General features: G+C 42.0%; 1 protein-coding gene across 2 annotated transcripts in view; it reads right to left on the bottom strand.

Annotated features, from left to right (window-relative positions):
- Positions 1-21,804, bottom strand: part of Trak2 (trafficking kinesin protein 2) — a 59,193-nt gene that overhangs the window by 7,201 nt on the left and 30,188 nt on the right. For both annotated transcript variants that reach the window (XM_034498227.2, XM_034498226.2), the window contains 11 exons: positions 19,966-20,160; positions 17,571-17,647; positions 15,660-15,776; positions 13,784-13,993; positions 13,201-13,279; positions 11,086-11,216; positions 10,640-10,714; positions 8,109-8,246; positions 3,159-3,235; positions 2,589-2,789; positions 959-1,257 (listed from right to left, as the gene is read on the bottom strand). In XM_034498227.2, the coding sequence (XP_034354118.1) occupies positions 959-1,257; positions 2,589-2,789; positions 3,159-3,235; positions 8,109-8,246; positions 10,640-10,714; positions 11,086-11,216; positions 13,201-13,279; positions 13,784-13,993; positions 15,660-15,776; positions 17,571-17,647; positions 19,966-20,160 (1,599 nt within the window). The remainder of the gene's footprint in view (positions 1-958; positions 1,258-2,588; positions 2,790-3,158; positions 3,236-8,108; positions 8,247-10,639; positions 10,715-11,085; positions 11,217-13,200; positions 13,280-13,783; positions 13,994-15,659; positions 15,777-17,570; positions 17,648-19,965; positions 20,161-21,804) is intronic.

Raw genomic sequence — 21,804 nt, 5'->3', positions numbered from 1 at the left:
ACCCAGCACACTTGCAAGCAGAAACTGGCACTTAAGTTGGAAAATAACTTGATTTCCTTGTGCACTTTTCTGCTTGCTCATGACTCTACTTTCCTTGGACTGAACAGGGAAACTTGGGACTTGGAAGGACAGGGAAACACAGGTGATAAAGTGGAGAACATGTCCCTTTGGTTGCAGCCCATGTGACGGATGAAGAGCATTCCATGCCCGTGTGCAGTATGTCACATTAACTGTGTCCCTGTGGTAATTTCATCCTGAAGTCAGCAACTCTAACCAACACTTGGATCAAAGTAGGAGCCTACAGGATACCTAGTTAATCTTTTTTTTTTTTTTTTTTTTTTTTGGTTTTTCGAGACAGGGTTTTTTTGGTTTCTCGAGACAGCCCTGGCTGTCCTCAAACTCAGAAATCCACCTGCCTCTGCCTCCCAAGTGCTGGGATTAAAGGCGTGAGCCACCACCGCCCGGCTTAATCTTTTGTTTTAAAAGTAACTTTTAAGCACAGAATTAGAGAATCACTCGTGAACCATTAATATCCCATAAATTTGATTTTTTTTTTTTTAATTTAAGTTGTGCTTTAGGTAAAACTGAACTGAAGAAGAGGACAGATGTGAGTGTGTGCCTCTCGGCAGGGCCTCCCCCAGCTGCCCCTCTTCACTCATCACAGCCTGCTGGTCCTACCATGCAACTGCTATCAATGGGACTCCATAGCAAAAGTAAGGCTAAGAGCCTTCCCACTTCCCTCTTGCACTGATACTAAAACACCAGAAAAGAACGAATGGCTAAAGACTTGGTGACTCAGGTCTCATCACTCACTGTCTGCTATGTGGAACAATAGCACAGACAGACAGACAGACAGACAGACAGCCTGTGCACAAGGTGCCATTATAACACAGGTCTCAATTCTAGGAGAGACGTCTAACATACACACGGCTTCTAAAAGTTGTGACTGACTTAGTACCTTCTAGGGGCTTGACAATCTGTAACTTTTCTGGCATGAAGCCTCGAAGGCAGCCGGCACTGCCGAGGTCCGTGGTCTCTGACTGGTCAGTGCTGACCGAGGCAAGGTTCTCTGTGGGAGCATCACAGCTGCGAATTTCTTCCTCTTGCTCAGCCAGAATCTGGATCTTCCGTTCCCATTCTTCAGCAAAGAACTGCTTCTCACTTAGGTAGTTCTGCCTTCTCAGGCTAAGGCGATGCAACGCTGTGGCCAGATCACTGTCTTCAGGGGCTTCCGGGGGGTTTGTGGGCTGAGAGTTCCTGTGGGAAAATCGTATTTGCCGATGAGACTGTAGACTGTGGGAACAATCTAGGCCTATCCTTTCTACAGTGCTGGACATTAGAAAAGACTGGCCTTAAGAATAAGGCATTTCTTAGCCATTTGAAATACAGAAATAACAAAAAAATCATCAACAATGCTGTTATCACAACAATCACTGTAACACATTGTACGGGCTGGTTTTGTGTGTCAACTTGACACAAGCTAGAGTTACCAGAGAAAGGAGCCTCCCTTGAGAAAATGCCTCCATGAGATCCAGCTGTGAGGAATTTTCTCAATTAATGATCAAGTAGGGAGGGCCCAGCCCATTGTGGGTGGTGCTATCCCTGGGCTGGTGGTCCTGGGTTCCATAGGAAAGCAAGGAGAGCAAGCCAGGGGAAAGCAATCCAGTAAGCAGCATCCTTCCATGGACTCTGCATCAGCTCCTGCCTCCAGGTTCCGGCCCTGTATGAGTTCCTGTCTTGACTTCCTTTGGTGATGAACAGCAATGTGGAAGTATAAACCTAGCTTGCTTCGTGGTCATGATGTACAGAAATAGAAACCCTGACTAAGACACATCCTTTCCAACTACCTCTAGAAAGTAAATTATGTTATGTTGTGCTTGCTAATTTCTCCATATCATTTAATTATGAAACTGCAGGTGTGTCTACTTTTATGTTCAGGTCAGGTACTCCCAAAGTAAGTATTAGCACAGTTCACAGAATTTGTTACTGAGAGCGAGAGGTACCATTGCTTTATACAATTGTGGATGAAGAGAAATGCTAGCTATACACTATTACATGCTTGTAGTCACAGAAAGTATGAGTAGGGTGTGGTAGCACATGAGTAATTCCAGCACTCAGGAGGCTGAGGCAGGAGAATCATGATTTTGATAGCAGTCTGGGCTGTACAGGAAAACATCCTACCTCAAAACAAACAAACAAACAAACAAACAAACAAACATTAACAGAAAAATGAAAAGCAAGCAAGCAAGCAAGCAAGCAAGCAACTGGCACTGAGAAAGTGTGAAAACATTCATTTAGAGCCACAAACATCCCCCAAAATGCATCATATCTGAAAGAAAGCAAGGATTATACATTACAAAGACTGCCTTCTCATAGGTATTTTAGAATTGATGTAGAAGGAGCGTAGCAAGTGAGTGCACACACCCTAACACCACTGTGGCATCAGAATGCAGTGAGAACTGTGGGCTGCCGAACCTTCTGGACAATGTGGAGGGATGGGATGCTGGGGTCTGAGTACTCGAATCTGGTATGCCAATATGGTAAGGAATGCAGCCCCACCGCCAGCCCCACTCCCCTTCCTGCCTTACCCTGTAACCTCCATACTGCTCCCTTGGCTCAGGAGTGTTTTGTCCTCTGTTTGCTGGACACCAGACTCAAAGGGCTTAGCTGTCATGATGACACTTGACCGGTTGGAGCCTGGGATGGGTAGCAGAACTGGGAATGTGACAGAGCGGCCCCGAGTGTCGTTGGCAACCTTGACAGTATCAAACACCCGCTTCTGCTGGGCCCTGTCAAAAAGGAAGCATCCGCTGTTGTCAGTCTCATCCCCAAGAGCGCTTCCTGAGCGCTGTACACATAGACACAGAACCAGACATAAATCTGTCCTGAGTACTCTTGTTTGGGGAAATTGAGAAAATAACTTTGACACAGGAGAGCTCCCTCATGAGAAGATAATCACTGGGAAAAAAAAATGGGAAGCAGATTCATTCCTGACTGGCAGTCATCGCTCTATTGCTCTATCCCTGGATCCTTCCCTCAATGCTGAGAGATCAACCCAGGACCTCACACTGCCATGCAAACCTCTATCTCACGGGCCTGGCACTTCTTTTAAATTTCTACTCTGATGGGGCAGCAACAGCCATTTGACCTGTACTTACTTTTGTTTAAACACAGATTCCTCATCCAAGCTCAGCTTTTTACGCATGGTCCCTTCAATCTCAGCTGCCAATGATTCCTAAGAAAAGGAGTTCAAGATTAGTAAAGTGATTACTATGTATGCAGACACACAAACAGAGAAGGTCTGACAGGCTGCAGACCAAGACATCTTCTTGCTTTGCTGTAGTTTCTGTGCTAATGTTCCATATACTTATGTGGTTTTGATGATCTGCTCAGAGATGAGGGCTCAACCAGCATGGCTCAGTGGGGCTGGACAGAGGATGGTTGGTTCTGACCTGATTTTTAACATCCACAGATACACAGATGGAGAAATAGATACATATATATATGTCAGGAGCCATAATAGGACAAGATAAATAACTAGCAGGTGATCATCCTGAAATGGCCTGTTTCTGATTATTATATAATTTGCGACAGGTTCGCCCTTATTCAGCAAGGCTGTAAGGGATTCATTTTAGGAAAGATTCCTGCTATTAACATTGCTTTTCCTGTTATTATTAAACATATATAACAACCACCAAGTAATATCCCACTCCTTTGGAGCAGATCTCTGCAGATCCACGAAGATGTACTGTCTTGTAGTGATGCTATACAGACAAATAGATGACTTCTTAAGTCTTAATTATGACCCTATAAGAATTCCTAAAATTATATCTGTGATTATTAAGCTCTTTTATAGTGGGACTGCTATTAGGTCCTTTTCTGATAGTCAAGACTGCAATGAGAATTCTGCCAGTCTCCCAAGTGTCACCAGTTAATTACCTCTTAGATAGTAACCAGATATTCTCCTACTCAGAGCACATTCCAAGTGGCTGTAAAACAATTAACCAAAGGTCATAAAAAGGGAACTAACGATTTATTACAGGTGCTAGGACAGAAGATAAAACATTGACTGGGTTCATCTATACAAAAGTTCACTAATAACTTAGTTATGGTTTTCAACTTACAATGAACCTGTGGAGCTGAGACAGGTGATGGATGTTTAGCCAGATAATTACTCCTAATGGATATGCATGTAAACATTCTCTGTTGTAATTGTTTTGTGTGAATTTTTGATGAACTTTGTAACATGTGATCATGTATTCTGAAAGATGTATAAGTACTAAGGACAAAGAGATGAGAGGCAGATAGAATAGAATTTTTTCCTTTTCCCCAGATAGAATAAATTTTTCCTCCCCACCCCCACCCCCACCTCCTAGAAGAATTTTTTTTTCCCTTACTAGAATTTTTTCCTTTCCTCACTTAGGATCTGTCTGCTTTTCCCCTTAGAGAGCTTTTATAGGAAACTTTTTACAACTTAGTAATAAACGCTGTAATCATTTTTCTAAGTGTCCTGTGACTTCCGCCAAACAGGTTGAAGGTTGATCTGCGCAGTTCCTGCAGAGATAGTACAAAAGGCTGCTGCTTAATCCTCCCTTGTTAGGCTACAGTGTCAATTGCCTGAGTCAGTAGTCTTTACCCTCAGAAAGAGCAAGAGAGTTTTTAGGACTTTTTAGGAGTTATCATCGGCATTTCAGTAGTTAGAGAGCTAGAAAGCCCTGAGACCCCCCAGACTTTAAAGCCATCACCAGAGTCCTACTCTGTGCCCCTGCCACTACCCTCTCTGGGTCCGGAGGCTCCCAGCATATACATACATAGGGGTGTGTATAAAACATATACATGTCCTGACTCGATCATCTGAGGAAGTTTAGAAGCCATGTGATACTTTAGTGGCAAATGGCACATCTGGCACCAGGTCTTGGACTCAGAATGTCATTTCTCAATGTCACCTAAGCTCCTTGGAGAAATGGCTGACTCCTGGGCTGGGACAAAAAGTACAAAATTTGCATGAAGGAGATCCTATTGGCTGTATCTGGGACAATGTGAGAATCAAAATAAACAATAAAAATGGCATATAATCCACCAAGTAAATAAGAACCCATGCTTCACACTGACTAAACAAATGTGTCAGAAAAGCTCTAGTAAATACTGAAAAAAAAAAAAAAAAAAAAAACAAAAACAAAAACAAAAAAAAACCCAAAAAGGATGTAATTAGAAAACTGCTAGTTGGAAACTGTAATGATTAGCTTTAATTGTCAACTTGGCCCAGTCTAGAATCATCTGGGAAAAGAGTCTCAATGAACAACTTTCTACGCTGGGTTGGCCTGTGGCCGTGTCTGTGGGGGTACTGTTTCAATTAAGCTAACTGAAGAAGCGCCAGCCCACTGTGGGCAGCACCATTCCCACGGCAGGGGATCTGAACTATATAAAAGTAGAGAAACTGAGCTGAGCACAAGCAAGCAAGACAGGGTGCATCCTTCATTTTTCTCTGCTCCTGACTGTGGATATAATGTGAGCAGATGATTTAAGTTCCTACCTTGACTTCCCACAAGACTTGTAGACCTAGAACTATGAGATAAAACAAACTCTTTCTCCCCCAAGTTGTTTTTGTCAGAGAATTGTATCATAGCAACTAGAACAGTAGTCATCACAGAAATTACCAAAGAGCCCTGGGTGGAGCTGAAACCAATGGCTGAAAGTTTGATTTACCCATGATCACTTAGTTAATGTAGCATCTGCTAGCTTTCATTCATGTATAGTAAATTAGTAGTGCTAATTTACTTAGTTCATTAATGATATTAACCCTCAAGGGTAAAAAAATCAGCAGATAACACCTTAACCAAAAATTCATAGTTAGTAAACACTTGACGATAGGATGAATGCACCTCGTGAAATAACCTAACATTATTTCACACTGAAGTAAGCACATACAAAGGTATCCTGTTTTCTAATTTCTCTGTGTATGCAAGCATGTGTGGAGGTCAGAGGACAACCCTGTGGAATTAGCTCTCTCCTTCCAGTTTGATGTGATATAATGGTTTGAATATGGTTGGCCCAGGGAGTGACACTATTAGGAGGTGTGGCCTTGTTGGAGTAGGTGTGGCCTTGTAGGAAGTGCATCATTACAGGCATGGGCTTTAAGACCTTCATCCTAGCTCCCTGGAAGTCAGTCTTTGGTTTGCCCTTGGAATAAGATGTAGAACTCTCAGCTCTGTCTACACCATGCCTGCCTGAATGCTGCCACACTCCCACCTTGATGATAATGGACTGAACCAGAGTTGACTTCATGCTGACAGACGGGAGTAGTGCCATTACTCAGGCATGTCCTTGTCTGTACTAAATACTGGGCCTGTCTTTAGTAAGCACTAAGGGCTAACAGCTTGCTATAAAACAGTTCAAAAAAACAAAAACAATGAGCCAACCAACCAACCAACCAAACAAACAAAAACACGGAGAGGAAATAGCAAATATATTAACATGTTAAAAACAAGGAATCTATGTGAAGAATAAACATTCCTTGTACTACTATTTGCAATTTTATTCTAAGTTTCAAATTATCTCAAAATTAAAAATTAAAGAAAAAAATGCTGAGGCTGTAAGCTGTAGAGCACTTGCCCAGCATGCATAGGTCCTGAACTCAATTCCCTACAGTGGTAAATAAATAGTGTTTAAAAAAAAACCCCCAAACAATATGGTTTAGGGTAAAGGTAAAAGTGCACACCCTAGACAGTTATTCTCTGGTCCTCATCAACTATGACAGAGAAGGAAGCGGGGAGACACGAAAAGATCCTTACTGAAGAGGAGCTTAATAAGGAACAGGCCAGCAGAAAGAGTGACCAGGAAAGGAAAGAAAGAAAACAGTTGTTAACAGATATAGACAGACAGACAGACACAGACACAGACACACACACACACACACACACACACACACACACACACACACACACTATAGCTTGGCCAGTCTGTGCTACACGGCGAGCTGGAGGCCGGACAGTCTCAAAAGGCCAGAGCTGCATATACTTTCTCTAGGAACTAGGTGTTAAAATATCTCTTTGAAGCAATGTGACAAATTCAGGCATAAACTCAATTTTTAATTGAGTTCTACATTCTCCAAATACTATTTATTAATGAATTTTTTAAAAAAAATCAAAATTCCCACAGGAGACTTACAGTCTAAGTAGAGTTAGATCTACCAAGAAACTTAAGCTTTACAGAGAAAGGTGTGGATGTTTCAAGTATGCTGTAAGGCTGATGAGATTCCTGAAACTCACACGGTAGAAAGAGGGAACTCTAAAAGTTGTCTGAGAGCTTCTGTTGCTGCGATAAACCACCATGATCAAGAGCAATTTGGGGAGGAAAGAATGATTTCTCCTTAGATATTAGGAGTCCATCATCCAGGATGTCAGACTGGAACTCGAGGCAGGTAGGAAGCAGGGTCTACTGTAGCCGCCATGGTGGTTTGCTCTACCTGTTTTCTTACAGTACTCAGGACCAGCAGCCCAGGGGTGGCACCACCAAAGGCTAGGCCCTGCCCACCAATCACTAACAAGGAAAATACCCTCAGGCTTGCCCCAAAGCCTATCTTTTGGAGGCATTGTCTCTGTCGGGTCCCCCTTCCCAAATTACCCTAGCCTGTGACAAGCTGGCAAAATACTAGCCAGCAAAATGTTGTCTTCTGATTTCCATAAGTGCACACGACACATGAACAGGCACATGCCCATGCATATACACCACATGGGGAAAAATGTATACATGTACACAATGCAAACAGACATAAAGACTGTAGAGTATGGCTTCCATAAGTGGTAGATGGTGGGTCTAAGGTAGGACAACCTCGTTTGAGTGATCTGTGGTACACAGATCAAAACCCAACTTCCTTAGAGTTTCTCTCGAATACTGTAGCAATTTAGAATGTCAACTGTGGACACACAAGTGCCAAGGAAGACGTGAATTTATAAATTAAGCTGTGACTCCATATTGTGTCCCAGAAACAAGAGCAAAGCGTGTTCTGTCGTTTCCAGCTATCTTACAAATCACACCCTGGAAAACAGAATCAAAACCTCTTTTCTTTTCTTTCTTTTGGGAACATGACATCTCTCATTATTTCTTACCCCTGTAAAGACTCCATAAGACTGGGAGAAGCAGAGATGAGCAGAGGGGCCGGATTTGCTACGAAGCTCTTTTATTTCTTCTTGGGACTCATGTAACATTCCCAGGCACTCCATGTTTCTGTCCTGTAGCTCGTGAAGCTGACAAAGAAAAAAGCAGGACATTTTATTACCCCTCCAGACAACCCTGGCTACCGTAAATACCTTGGAAAAGGCACGTTGAAGGGGTATTAATTTTATCCAGGCCCAGCAGACTGTATGAATATGTTATTTCAACAACAGACTCTGAAGCAAACCCAGTAAGAGCATCTTCATGTTGAGCTGCCAGGATCTGAGAAGTCTTGGGCAAGTGCTGTAAAGATGTGACTTCTCAAACCTGAAACGTGGCACAGACCACGAAAATTGTCAAGTCAGTGGCTCGTGCCCCAAACACCCATGCAGGAACTGTAAAAGTGCTAACCACTCAGCTTTAGCACATCAGTACATTTTCTCATGAACCTCACCTTGCGGTCTTTAAGAGGCAAGATTAAGAGTCTAGAAAGCGACTCATTTAATGTGAGGGTGTTCCATCAACCAAAACAGCCCCTCCCCTGTTTGAAAACCTTTTATAATAGGCTGGCAAAAACAAAAAATTCAGAGTGTATTTTAACTGAAGACATCTCTCCAAGTGTAGCATGTGTCCAGTTCTTCAAGATCAGTAGGAAGGAGGAAGCTTATTTAAAATGTGCATCACCATTTTCCCATTTTAAGAGACTGGCAGTGGCTTCCTTTCTTTTCCATGTGCTGTAAAGCTATCTTGAATGAGGAAGACCTGAAACTTATGGGACATGTGACATGCACACACAGGTAACGTGCTTCACCACACCATCCACTTCCACAGACATCATACAGGCGACTTTAGAAAAGCTGGTGTGAGACATTCCTGCTCAAAGAGGAACCGGAGCTTCTGCCCACTTGACACCCATGTCAGCTGTGGACAGCATTCAGTGCAGACGCAGACATGGACAAACGCTGCCCCGAGAATCTGGAGCTGCTCCCATCATTAGCATGGGCAGTGGGACTACAACAAAGCTCTGGGGGAGGGTAAGCTCTTAAGGCAGCCAGTCTTGGTGAAAGCTAAATGCTTCAGCAGAAGGACTGAGGAGATCAGGGGCTGGGGCCCGTCTTCACATAGGGAGGTTCAGTAAATGCTAACAAATCCTCTTAAAACAGAATCTGGATTCTAAACTGAGGTGGTGGAGGCACATCCAGCAATGGGGTGGCTAAGAATCTCATGTTTGAGGATAGCCTGGGCTAGCCTCCAAAACGACCAACAACATGAACATAAGAGCTGAGGCTCTGAGACTTCCAGGGAAAGTGCAGAAAAGACGTCTAGATAGAGAGAGGCACAGGCAAGAACTTCTTGAATGGGTCCCCAGTCCTCAGGAGATAAACAGATGGGACCCATGTGAGCAAAGGAAGTCTGCACACACAGGAAGCAGTTAGTCGGTGAGCACTTAGCCCTGGGATGGGAGAGAGCCCTTGCCAGGTGTGAGCTAACACAGGGCTAATGTCTCCAATGCACCACTAAAACCCAGACAAAAAACTAAGCGAGCCAATCAAAAAAAGAGCTAAGGAAGCAGTCCTCCAAACAGGAAACCCAAATGGCCAATAAACACATGAAAATGTTCAGTCTCATGAGCTACCAAAGAGATGCAAGCTGAAACAATACTGAGATGCCACCTTCCCCTAGTCAGAACGGGGTCTAGTAAGGAGGTGGGCAAAGCGAACCCTTTGGCTGTGAGGGTGGAAAGGCAAGCCAGTCCATCTGTATGGAATCACCATGGAGGTTCCTCAAAACCTAAAACCAGACCTACCATATGACCCTGCTGTCTCTCTGATGCATTTACCAACACACTCCAAGCCAGCATATCAGATACTTGCTCCCCAATGTATTGCAACACTGTGCACAACAGATAAATTACAGAACCAACCTAAGTGTCTACAACAGGCACAGCTAACAAACAATTGGGTGTGCAAGGTAAAATCCATTTCAGCCGTAAGTTAGAACAAAGGTATGTCATTTGCAGGAAAATGGATACAACTAGAGGCAATCGTGTGAGCGAATGAAAACAGTCTCAAAGACAAATCTGTTTTCTGTCATATGTGCTTGTTGCTCTTACACAGCTGCTAAGATGCCTGTGTATGTGACAAAAAAGTGAGGTGAACCTATGTAGAGGGCAAGGAGGACAGCAAAGGTCGGGGCACAGGGGGTAATATGCTTGACATACGAGATATACTTACTTTAAAAACCTATAAAGTCCTGTAATTTTAAAGAAAGTTAAGGTTTTCTCTTACTCAGGAGGAAGGCTGTCATGACTAGCTTTGGAAACAAAACTTTTCAAATGTTTTCTTAGATTTCATTAATTTTATCTCAATTATTTGTTGTTGCTGCTGTATTCCAAATCTGGCAGTTCTTTTACTTTTTAAAGAGATGGACAGACTCCTACTCTCCCTTCCCCCAGCACTGTGAGGAAAAAGGAAGTGCTAATTACCTCCATCGTCAGCTGTCGCTGGGCATCTTTGGAAGCCTGCAGGTGAAGTCTTAGTTCTTCCTTCTCGATCACATGCTGACAACACACAAGAGGGACACGTGAGGCCACAGGGAGCATAAGTACCTCTTCCCTTCAAAGACACACTAAGTGTGTCTATGTGGGGTACAGTCTGAGCCTACAGCAGGGAATCCATCACAAGCTGACTAAGAGTGATAATTAAAAGTACATGTGTTCAGAAGATATGGACCATAAATTCAGCATTGATATCACAACCTTCTCAAGAAAATCTGATATATTTGCAAAAATAAATACAGCCTTGTTAGTTATTTATGATATCCCAGCAGAGGAGCAGCAGTGAGAAGGAACTCTGCTCAGTATGTAGCACTGAGAATGCAGTGCACCAGAACCGTGTTTAACGAGCCTGGGCTGAGAGTGAAGGAACCCACTTCTTTCAGTTTGTGCTGAAGGTCTACGATCTGAGACAGCAGGGAAGAGATCTCTTCTTGGTATCGAAGCAGCTCATCACTCTTTCCCGACAGCTCTTCAGTCATTCTGGACATCTGTGCATTGGTCTCACCTGGGAGAGAAGGGAACATTAGAACCAGCATAAAGGTAGACTTAGAAGCAGACGCTGCTTTATAACAAGCACTGGAGGGCCATGAGTAAAGTCTTTTTAACATAGAAAAATAAGGGTTTTGCTACAACAAATTAATGCTGAATTGGAGAGAATGTTGCAAATGAGAGAGATTACTTAAAAAGGAAAGTGCTAAGGAACTTGTTCTTCATGAAAAAGATTTTTGTGACAATTTCCATGAAAGGCTGAAAGGAGAGCTAGCTTCACCATGTATTGTTGCAAGTGTGCCATTAGGAACACTTCAGGGATATAAATAAAATCGCACAAGCAATAAAAGTCAATTTTCTCAGGTCTAACAGAGGAAACCTAGAAGGGAACGGCCCCAGTCAAGAACAGAATGTGAGGAAGCTACTGAAGCGCTTCTGTAGGACAGACATTCATGCAATGCCACCAAGCCAAGTGGGGCCCTAGGCTAACAACAGCCCAGTGTACGTACAGATTTAAAGCAAAGCCCTCAGAACCGGGTTTGGGGAATCTTTATTTCCTATAGCAAATTCCACATCCAGACAGAAGCAGAAAAACTGTTTTTCACTTTTTCAATCGACAGACATCCCCCACTATCAGAGGGTGGCAGCTAAGAACACAAGGGACATCGGAGCTCCTGGGACAGTTGGTTCTCTGTTAAGATGGAGAAGGTGGGTAATGAGGTGGAAGGGAGTTAGGTGAGTTCCTTCTGGATCACTAATATTCTGTTCATCAAGGTATCCCATTTTGAGACCTACAGTAAAATGAACTGATGTGACATCACTGTCAGCATAAAAGGCGATATGTTTATAGAACAATTCAACAATCTCTTTCCATGATTTAATTTTTTTTTTTTTTAAGTTCACATTCCTTGAAAAGGAAATACATCTCTTAACGACATAGCCAGCACCTAGTGAATGCTCACAGGTAGGCTGTGTACCATCTTTAAGCTCTGGCTCTACCACTTACGAGCTTTCTGACTTCAGTATAGTGTATCCTCTCTTTGACTATTCCTGCAAACAAAATGACAGTGTTGGCTCTCTTTCTAAGATGCTACAGCTTACTTATAGAAACTCAGATCTTTACTTAATGAGAATGGTAGACAGAGCAGATAAGTATCTTAAAAACACATATGTGTCCTAATTAGGGTTGTGGACACAATGTGATATTCTGACTTTCAATAATTCTGGAACAGTTGATTCTCTATTAAAATGGAGAAGGTGGGTAATGAGTTGGAAGGTGATTCTCAAAGTTTGGTTGGAAAGCTGGTCTCTGGTGAAGCTTGGTGCCCACTGTGGTGGTGCTGAGGTGACAGGAGGCTTTACAGTACAGCTTAGCAGGGGGAATTCTGGTCATTGGGTACTGTCTTCAGAAAGGATCAACACTGGTCTCTCCAAGGGGGATAGTTCCCTAAACAGCAAGCTGTTTTAAAAAAAAAAAACAAACACTCATGTGTTTGTTTTTGTTTTGTTTTCTTGTTTTTCAAGACAGGGTTTCTCTGTGTAGCCCTGGCTGTCCTGGAACTCACTCTGTAGACCAGGCTGGTTTCAAACTCAGAAATCTGCCTGTTTCTGCCTCTCAAGTGTTGGGATTAAAGGCGTGTGCCACCACTGCCTGGCTCAACAATATTTCTTTTTTTTTTTTTTTTCCCAATATCAAATGATTTAATTTGTCTCGGTGTTTGGCTCCTTCTGCATAATGCCAGTGCCCTTTCTGTTTCTCCATTGTGATTAAACAATTAGGAGACCTCACTAGGCTACTTGGACCCTCCAGCTACAGAACTGTGGGCCAGATAGCTGCTTTAGTTTGTAAGTAACCCAGCAACAGGTAGTTTGTTAGAGCGACACAGAGCAGACCAAAACAGCAACCATTTCAAATAGAACCACTGGTTCTATTGAAACTAATGGTCTGAGTTGGAGATAGCCCACCAAACTGCCCCAGAGCAGAGTATGTTACTACTTACGAAGTTCTTTAACGCAGTCATTGACAAGCTGTTGTTCCTTCTCTTCATAGGTAAACGTTTCTGTCTTGATATGACAAGCCTTCAACAGAAGACAACCCGTGTGACAACACTTCTTAATGAATTTGAAGTAAATGTTATGAAAAGCTTTGCCATTTCAAGAATGAAGTTCATTATTTATAAAAGAAACCAAGGAATCACATCAGGTTTAATCTCTCACAAAATAAGGACCAGAAAAGGTATGATAGACAAAGACCCCTCCCTTTACTGCACACAGGGCCTTTGCACATGCCCGCTCATGCATCTCCACCTGTGTGATGGCCCTCTAGCCTCAGCTTGATTCATATCACTTTATAAACCCAAAGAAATTTGTAATTTTCTGACATAATTCTCTCAAAGTTGGTTTCTGTTAACTACACAGATGTAAGTACTCTATTGCTGCTACTCTATCTGTCAGTGTCTGCTACACAGTCTCAGCAAGCTCTGGGAGAAGCGGAAGGCATGGAGGTAATGCTATGCTGTGTCCCACCTCAGTATTCCTCAGACCTGACCACATAGTGTTGAAGTAAAGGAAAGTGAGATGCACCTTGGATCGAAGGGCCATGTTCTCCTCCTCCAGTTCCCTGAGCTTTTCGTGCAGCATGTCCAGCTGCAGCAGACCTTGAGATAAGCTGAAGGACTCGTTGAACCGAAGAGGAGTGGAACAGCTGGAATCCGTCTCACTCTCCTCGGAGGCGATGGAGACGATTCGGAGCAGCTCGTCCTTCTTGGAGAGCTCGTGCTGCAGCTGATTAACCTGCAGAGTGTGATCAGAGCATCCCACACAGCTCTCATGCAGCACAGCTCCTAATTCACACGACTGTTTTCACCAGCAAAGTAGACAAGTGTGCAAACAGAGAAGCAAAACTACATGCATGTTGTTTCCGAAGCTACCCATTTAGGCCAGTAACTCAACAAGTACACCTTTCCAGAGCACATATGAAGGAAGCCATACATTACTGTTTTCATACTCCATAACACAGTAATATAAGTATCTTCAAAGCCTTATAAGAGACCCCACTTTAAAACTCATTCCCATGGCTTGTACTTTCTGTTCCCCTAACCAGGGAGGATGGAGAGCCTTACACATGCTAAACACAACCACCGAGTTACACCTACAGACCCATATGTTTTTCTTCTATTTTAAGATTTTATTTTATATTTTAATTTTCAAGATACAGTTTCTTAATAACTTGTCTAGGCTGGTCTTGAATTTGTAATGCTCCTGTCTCAGCCTCCAGAGTAGTTATGATTATAAGCTTGTGCTATCGAGCTTGGTGATGACTTATATTTTTAAGCTGTCTCTTACTATGCAAATCTTCCCAGTGTGGATGACCATATTTCTAGGAAATAAATATTTTCAACAGAAATGACCAAATATACTATAAAGTATAAACAAAATCAGATAAAAAACAAGTTACTGCTGGGCATGGCTGTACATGTGTTTAATACCAGCACTGGGGAAGCAGAGGCAGATGAATCTCTGTGAGTTCAAGGCCAGCCTGATCTACACAGTTCCAGGCCAGCTAGAGCTACATGGTAAAAAAAAAAAAAAAAAAAGAAAAAAAGAAAAAAAGAAAAAAGAAAAAGAAAAAAAGAAAGAAAGAAAAGGAAAAAAGAAAACTTTGAAATTTATTACACAATATGATATTAAATTACTTATTATATTTACACACACACATACACACACACACACACACACACACACACACACTGCCTTTTGCTTTGGATTCTGAGCAGGATGCATGGTACCCCGACACCATAGGCTATCAAATAAAAAACCTACTACCTCTCTTGAGGTTGTTGGTAAGTGAGGTCCCACAGGCCCTCACACATAGGCTGTAGCCACGAGTCTTGATCACCCTCCAGAACTTGACGGGAAGATCCTTTGCTGACGATCAATACCGTACACTTGAGTCATCACCATGAAGCAATCCAGTTGGTGCTCACCTGAAGTTCCATCCCACTGTCCAGCTTCCAGAGTGCTGGCAGCTGTTGCACACTACTTGGGCACACAGCTGAGGACCCTGCCACCGACAACAACCAGCCTAGCAAGATATGCCCACTGCTGTAGTAGCAGCACAAGTGTCACGGGAGTAACCAACCTCTCTCTGACTAGATATACAACTTGTTCCACAAGATGGAACTTATGCGTGACAGCATTGTTTTAGGGTCAAGAACCCATGGTCAGGTGGGTCAGGGCTAAACAGACACAGTAGTAAACTAACTCCTCATGACCTACCAGTACGCTTTTACCAGAAAAGTTTCATTTTTTTTCAGTATATGAAAATACATAAAGTTAAAAGGTACTAGTGTCATTTACCATTGTCAATATTTCAGAAGCATCCATGGAAATACATTTCTCCAGTAAATAAGGCCTAATTTCTATTATTCCCATTCCAAATACAAGGTCAAAGGCTTACTTGATCAAAGGCTTGTCCCAGCTGCTCCTCCAGAGCTTCATTCTGCTCGGATAAGACATGGTTGCGCTTTAGGAGAGCTTGCCCAATTCGAGCAGCTAGCTCTAGATCTCGGTCCCTCTGTAAAGTAACAAATACACATTGTCTTTGAGTATGTAAAAAAAAAGAGCAAATTAGAAGTTCTGTAGTGGACTTTGCTAAGGATAAGAACAAATCTCCTATAAAGCATGGAGATTCACTTTATGACCCTAATAAATAAATGAACAGGGGCCAGACACACAGGTAGTGTTTAGTAAATCCTAGTCGAATAGGGGACTGTATGGTCAGGAGAGGATTCACTGACATCCTATTCATTACGGCCTACCAATCTAACTTTGTACTTAAGGAGCTGGAAAATCAATGTAGATTTTAGAGATGAGAGTGGGGGCTGTGGGTGTGGCTCAATCAGAAGAGTATGCTTTTAAGCTTGGGGCCCTCGGTCAATCTCCAGTGCATCCCTCCTCCTAAACTCCCCCCTCCCCCCACACACAAGGAAAATATTAAAGTGGATAGAGCCTGTCCAGTAAAAGCTGAGCCAATATTTGTTGAGTATATCAATAAGGTAACGACATAGATTAGGTATTTCGGATACGAATCAGTTATGTATACCAGAACAGTTCCATTTAGTGTAGACTATATGCATTTAGAATCAGTAGCATGGCCTAGAGCCTGGTTCCCAACTAGTGAAAGAATGACAGAATTACAGACTGGGAAGTATGAGGTCACAGGACTCTACCTCGAGCATGGGGAAGAGAGCCTAAAAAGCTGGTGTTAATGAGCAGGGCATGTGGGGATCCCCATCTGGTCATAATGAGGGCCTTATTTGTAGAATGGAAAACTGTTAATAAACTTTTAATTGCCTTCCATGAATATGAGGGTTTTTTTACATTAATATTAGATGAATAAAACTAAGCTTCTAACTTTTCTCTATTACATGAAACTCAAAAAATTATCTCTACATCTATGCATATATGGAAAGCTTTCTGAGGACAGACATGTATGTCAGGGAGGAAGTCTTCATAAGATCAGTGAAACCGAGCTATAGGAGGCAATAGTACTATACTCCACTGTCAAGTGGAAAAGACGCTGTATGTGTTAAAACTTTCACACGGGCTGGAGAAACGGTCAGCGATTAAGAGCACTGGCTGTTCTTGCACAGTACCCAGGTTTGGTTACCAGCACACACGTGGTGGCTACAGACCATCTGTAATTACAGTTCTAGAGGATCTGATACCCTCTTCTGACCGATGCAGGTACAAACCAGGCAAAAAAACCAAAAAACCACAAAAACAAAACAAACCTTCCACAGGCAAATGTAAGCTCAAATAACTGCCTGAGCTGGAAGGAAAAAAGAGAAATGCTCCAAACTGCGGTGGGATATATAGCTTTCTCAGCGGGTGGCTGGGCTCAGACTGACTACCAGCACGACAACCTAAAAGTGACTTTCTGGGAACTGGAATGTGGCTCAGTGATTATGGGTTTGTACCTGTGGAGGACCTAAATCCCAGCTGCAAACACTCATACAGACAGCTCACAATCACTTAAAACTGCAGCTTCCAGAGATCTAGTGCCTTCTGTGCTCCAGGCACTGCACTCAGGAGCACCGTCCCCATCATTAAAAATGAAGGCTTTTACACAATTACCTTTTCCTAAGACAGGGAGGTCAGATACACTATATATGCCCACCCACCCATCAAATAACGAGCTTCAGGTCCTTCTACTCAGGACGCCAGCTGGTATATCACTTATAACAATCAATTCAAAACAGTCTAGAGAACAGGCTGACCATCATGTTTTATCTGTGCAAACCAGACACATGCCAAATGACCCTCAAGCTTTAGTTTTTATACCAGAGAGAGAAAAGATCATGTCTACCTCTGCCAGGAGATGTGTGACCATGTCAATGTCATTGTAGGTTTTGGTCATCTGCTCCACTCTGTCTGTGCCTAGAACTAAGACAGTTAAAAACAACTCTTTATAAGCTTTAAAAACATCAGAAAATCTAAATCACTCATAAAAGTCCAAACCCACCTAGTGTTTATTGAAGTCATTGAGGAGAATGAAAATATACATGAAAACAGAAAAAGAACAAGTGTCTGGGCACATAACCCCAGATACACCAATGTTCTGGAAAAAAGCACACACACAATAAACTGAGAAAGTGCCAATGGTCACAGGCAGCCTAGGCCCAACTCCTGCCCCTAGGGAGGTAAATCTGGACCGCCTTGATTAAGTTACCTACTTTATACTCTAATTAATTCAAGTTACTAAGAGGTTATGCTACTATCACAGAATTCAATTACAAAGTCCTCACAAATTTAAAACTTAAGAAACAAAGACAAACGGTAATACAAAATAGTTTTCCTGTGAAAAATTTCCATAAAACATCAACAATAAGAGCAACACTAAATGGACCCAGTATGTATTTATATGCAAAAATGTAACAACAATTATAGAATAAGAGGTCATGAACTTGAGGGGGTACAAGATTGAGGGGGTTACAGTGAGGGGTAGAAATAACATAAATCATTACTCATGTGAAAAGCTAAAAAAATTCAAAAATTTTAAATAAAAAAAGACAATCTTGAATGCCTTGATTTAACTTACTTCAGGTATTTTAATTTTTTTTTTTATTATTTATTTATTTATTTATTTATTTATTTATTTTTTTGGTTTTTCGAGACAGGGTTTCTCTGTATAGCCTTGGCTGTCCTGGAACTCACTCTGTAGACCAGGCTTGCCTCAAACTCAGAAATCCGCCTGCCTCTGCCTCCCAAGTGCTGGGATTAAAGGCGTGCGTGCACCACCACTGCCCAGCTAGGTATTTTAAATATTAAGGGCAGGAAGACCTCCTTATTTGACCTTCTTGATATTTCAATTCAAGTTTAAACAATATTTACACCCCAACTCACTCTGTTTCTCTCTCTCAGACACACACACACACACACACACACACACACAGAGAGAGAGAGAGAGAGAGAGAGAGAGAGAGAGAGAGAGAGAGAGAGAAAGTTAGTTCTCAGAAACTGCTTGGGTTCTACGAAACTACCATTCAGAGCAGGTTAATAATTACCAAAAATAACCATTAAAAAAAAAAAAAAAAAAAAGAGGAGAAGAAACAATGGCTTTTGAACAGTGTGTCATTAAAAGATGGCTGAGTTGGTTAAGGCACTTGTTGCCAAGTCTGATGACCTGAGTTTGATCCCTGGAACCCACCTAGTGAAAGGAGAAAACCAATTCCCATAAACTGCCTCTGAACTCTTTCACACACAGATGATGGTGTCCCTCCCTACTATAAATAAATAAAATGTAATTTAAAAAAAAAGGCTAAAGTACTCACTGGGAAATGTGTAAGATTTGATGTTATCTCCTAAGTAAGTAAAATTATAGAAATCTCACAAACATACCAGTGCTGAGCTCAGAGACTTTTGTTACATATTCTAACAGCTACTATGTACATTACAGTTTTGCACTGAATAAGTAGTGAAACAAATTTTTAAAGAATCTGAGGGCTGGAGAGATGGCTCAGTGGTTAAGAGCACTGACTACTCTTCCAGAGGTCCTGAGTTCAATTCCTAGCAACTAAATGGTGGCTCACAACCATCTGTAATGGATCTGATACCCTCTTCTGGTGTGTCTGAAGACAGAGACAGTGAACTCATATAAATAAATAAATCTTTAAAAACAAAATATAAAAAGGAAATAAAATTAAAATAAAATGGAAGTAGGGCTCTGTATTTGAGACAAATTTGGTTCAAATGTTCAAGGCAGACCAGGCTACATAACAGTTTGTCTTTAAAAAAGAAAATACAATGTACTTATGTATCTAAGAACTGTACTCTTTAAGGAATGGCGTAATTCCTGGGACTGTGTTTAATAAGGAAATATGGGAACCAAGAAAGCTAACACTCAAGATACCCAAGTACTAGGATAATATATGTTGGTAGACAACATACAAATATACAATTATAAATAACTGCATTACTTTCTAAACAGTTCTCTTCTCTCCTCACCCTGAGGAAAACACAAAGGAAGTATTAATGTAAACTGTTTGCAATAATTCTTTCTCAGTCATAAGCATGGCAACAGTCCTCTCAGACGTTCAGCTGTAATCTCTCCTGTCAGGTCAGGCTGAGTTAAAACAGGTAAACACCGAACAATGAGTACTAAATGTTAAATGTTTTACAAGGCAATGCAAATTCCCCTGATCTTTAGTTCCATGCACAAAAATGGACAGACTGAAAACAACAAACAAACAACACAAACTCACTCATGTAGCGGAACGTCTCTTCAGCAAGGACTGGAGAGAGGGTCTCGGGCGCATCCTGCTGCTGGTGTGATGACTGTGCCCAGTCTTGGTTTTCATAGAGAAAGAGAGAATCTACTCTTAGCTTATACTGTGGCAGCTGTTCTTCTAGCAAGTTCACCAGCTCGACTTCAGGGAGATCCTCGTTGGAGCAGACATCTAAGAATGAGAGTCCCCGTGAGTGAATCTAGGATGTTCCACTTAGCAAGCTGCAGTGAAATTAGTTCTTTGAAAGTAGGCAACCAGAGAAATGTTGGACAAGATCATTTCTCCCCTGGTTTTTTATTAATATCTTCTAGTATCTCAGTTTGCTTTCTAGATTGCTTTGAAAAGAGAACTTATAAAGTAAAAAATTATATTAATAATTTAAATTATATTAATAATTTCAATTATATGCTGCCTAAAATATATTTCTCATTGAAATAAGCATGTTTTGGAATTTTAAAATGAATCAGAATATGTTTCTTATTTCCTTCTTTTTAGTACTACATAAACTCAATCTATTTCAGTTTATACATTTGGGGTTAGGGAAAGGAACAAGAAAACCAGAGGAAAACGGTCAAGTCGTAAGGGATAGAAACTATATTTTCCTTAGTAATAAAATTAGGACTTTGTGGGATGACTCTTCAAAATCTGGAAACATTACATTTTAGTGTCTGTTCACAGCATCTAGACACAGAACGACCATTAACGCTTACTGAGCACTGGAAGTGGAATACATATTTATCATTTTTACTCTGAAGATGGATATATGTAAAGCACTAAGTACATAAGAAGACACATGAAATTGGAGCCTTCGCACTTGGTGTGACACACGGAAAAGACCCCGACCTGTAAGTCAGCTCCTGCAAGTCCTGATTCTGCACATTCCATGTGCCTCGTTTGACTTCTAGCCTCCACTCTTCCATCTGTCAAACTGAGAGGGTGACTGGAGGTACCTGAGCTCCATGGCGTTGTGAGAACAAAGTGACAATCCATGAAAACCTCTTATACCTGGAGATCATGCCGGGCTCAAGTGGAGATACCGTTTAAATGTTAGCTCTCTCTTTTTAAAAGACTATTTTTCTTCTCTTGTGTGTGTGTCATGTTGTGCATGTGGAGGTCAGAAAACAGCATGGGGTGTTGGTCCTCACCTTCTACCCTGCTTGAGTCGGGGTTTGTTTTCTGCCACTGTGTAGGTGTGCCAGGCTGGACAGCCTGCAGGCTCCGGGGACTTTCCTGTCTCCTCCACCTCTCATCTCCTCTTTGAAGTTCCTCATGCATGGTGCGTAACAAGAGTTTGCCACCGAGCCGTCGCCCTGGCTTAGCTCTCTTTATTATTGTTTTACTACTGAGTCTTTAGACCTTGTGGCGGTCAGTGTTAACTGTCAACTTGGAGAATCTGCGGTCACCTGGGAGACAGGCTTGGACAGGCCTGTGCAATATTACTTTGATTACATGAACTGAGGTTGGAAGGCTTACACACAAATTCTCACACATTGTCTCTGACGTGCCAGACATACTTCTATACATCTATCTAGAGTTAAGTTCTCCAGGTGCCGCCCACTGCCCTGGTTTCAGTCTTAATATTAGAAAGCACATGGGGTTTGGCATCAAATTTAGTTTCTAAATCTGACTCCCCCAAGCATTACTGATGGGCTCTTAGACATGACCCGTCTCTCCTGAGCACCATTCCCCACACCTCTGGCAAATAAAGAGCATCGTCTGTTACACCCGGAGTTGTACTTGCCACATAGTAGACACCCACTGAATACCACTGATATCACTAGTTTCCATATTACCAAGCATTTAACACCTCACAAA

This window comes from Arvicanthis niloticus, chromosome 3 (genome assembly GCF_011762505.2).
Source record: "Arvicanthis niloticus isolate mArvNil1 chromosome 3, mArvNil1.pat.X, whole genome shotgun sequence".
Taxonomy (NCBI): Eukaryota; Metazoa; Chordata; class Mammalia; order Rodentia; family Muridae; genus Arvicanthis; species Arvicanthis niloticus.
The sequence above is the reverse complement of the archived record's forward strand: the minus strand, read 5'-3'. Positions and strand labels throughout refer to the sequence as shown.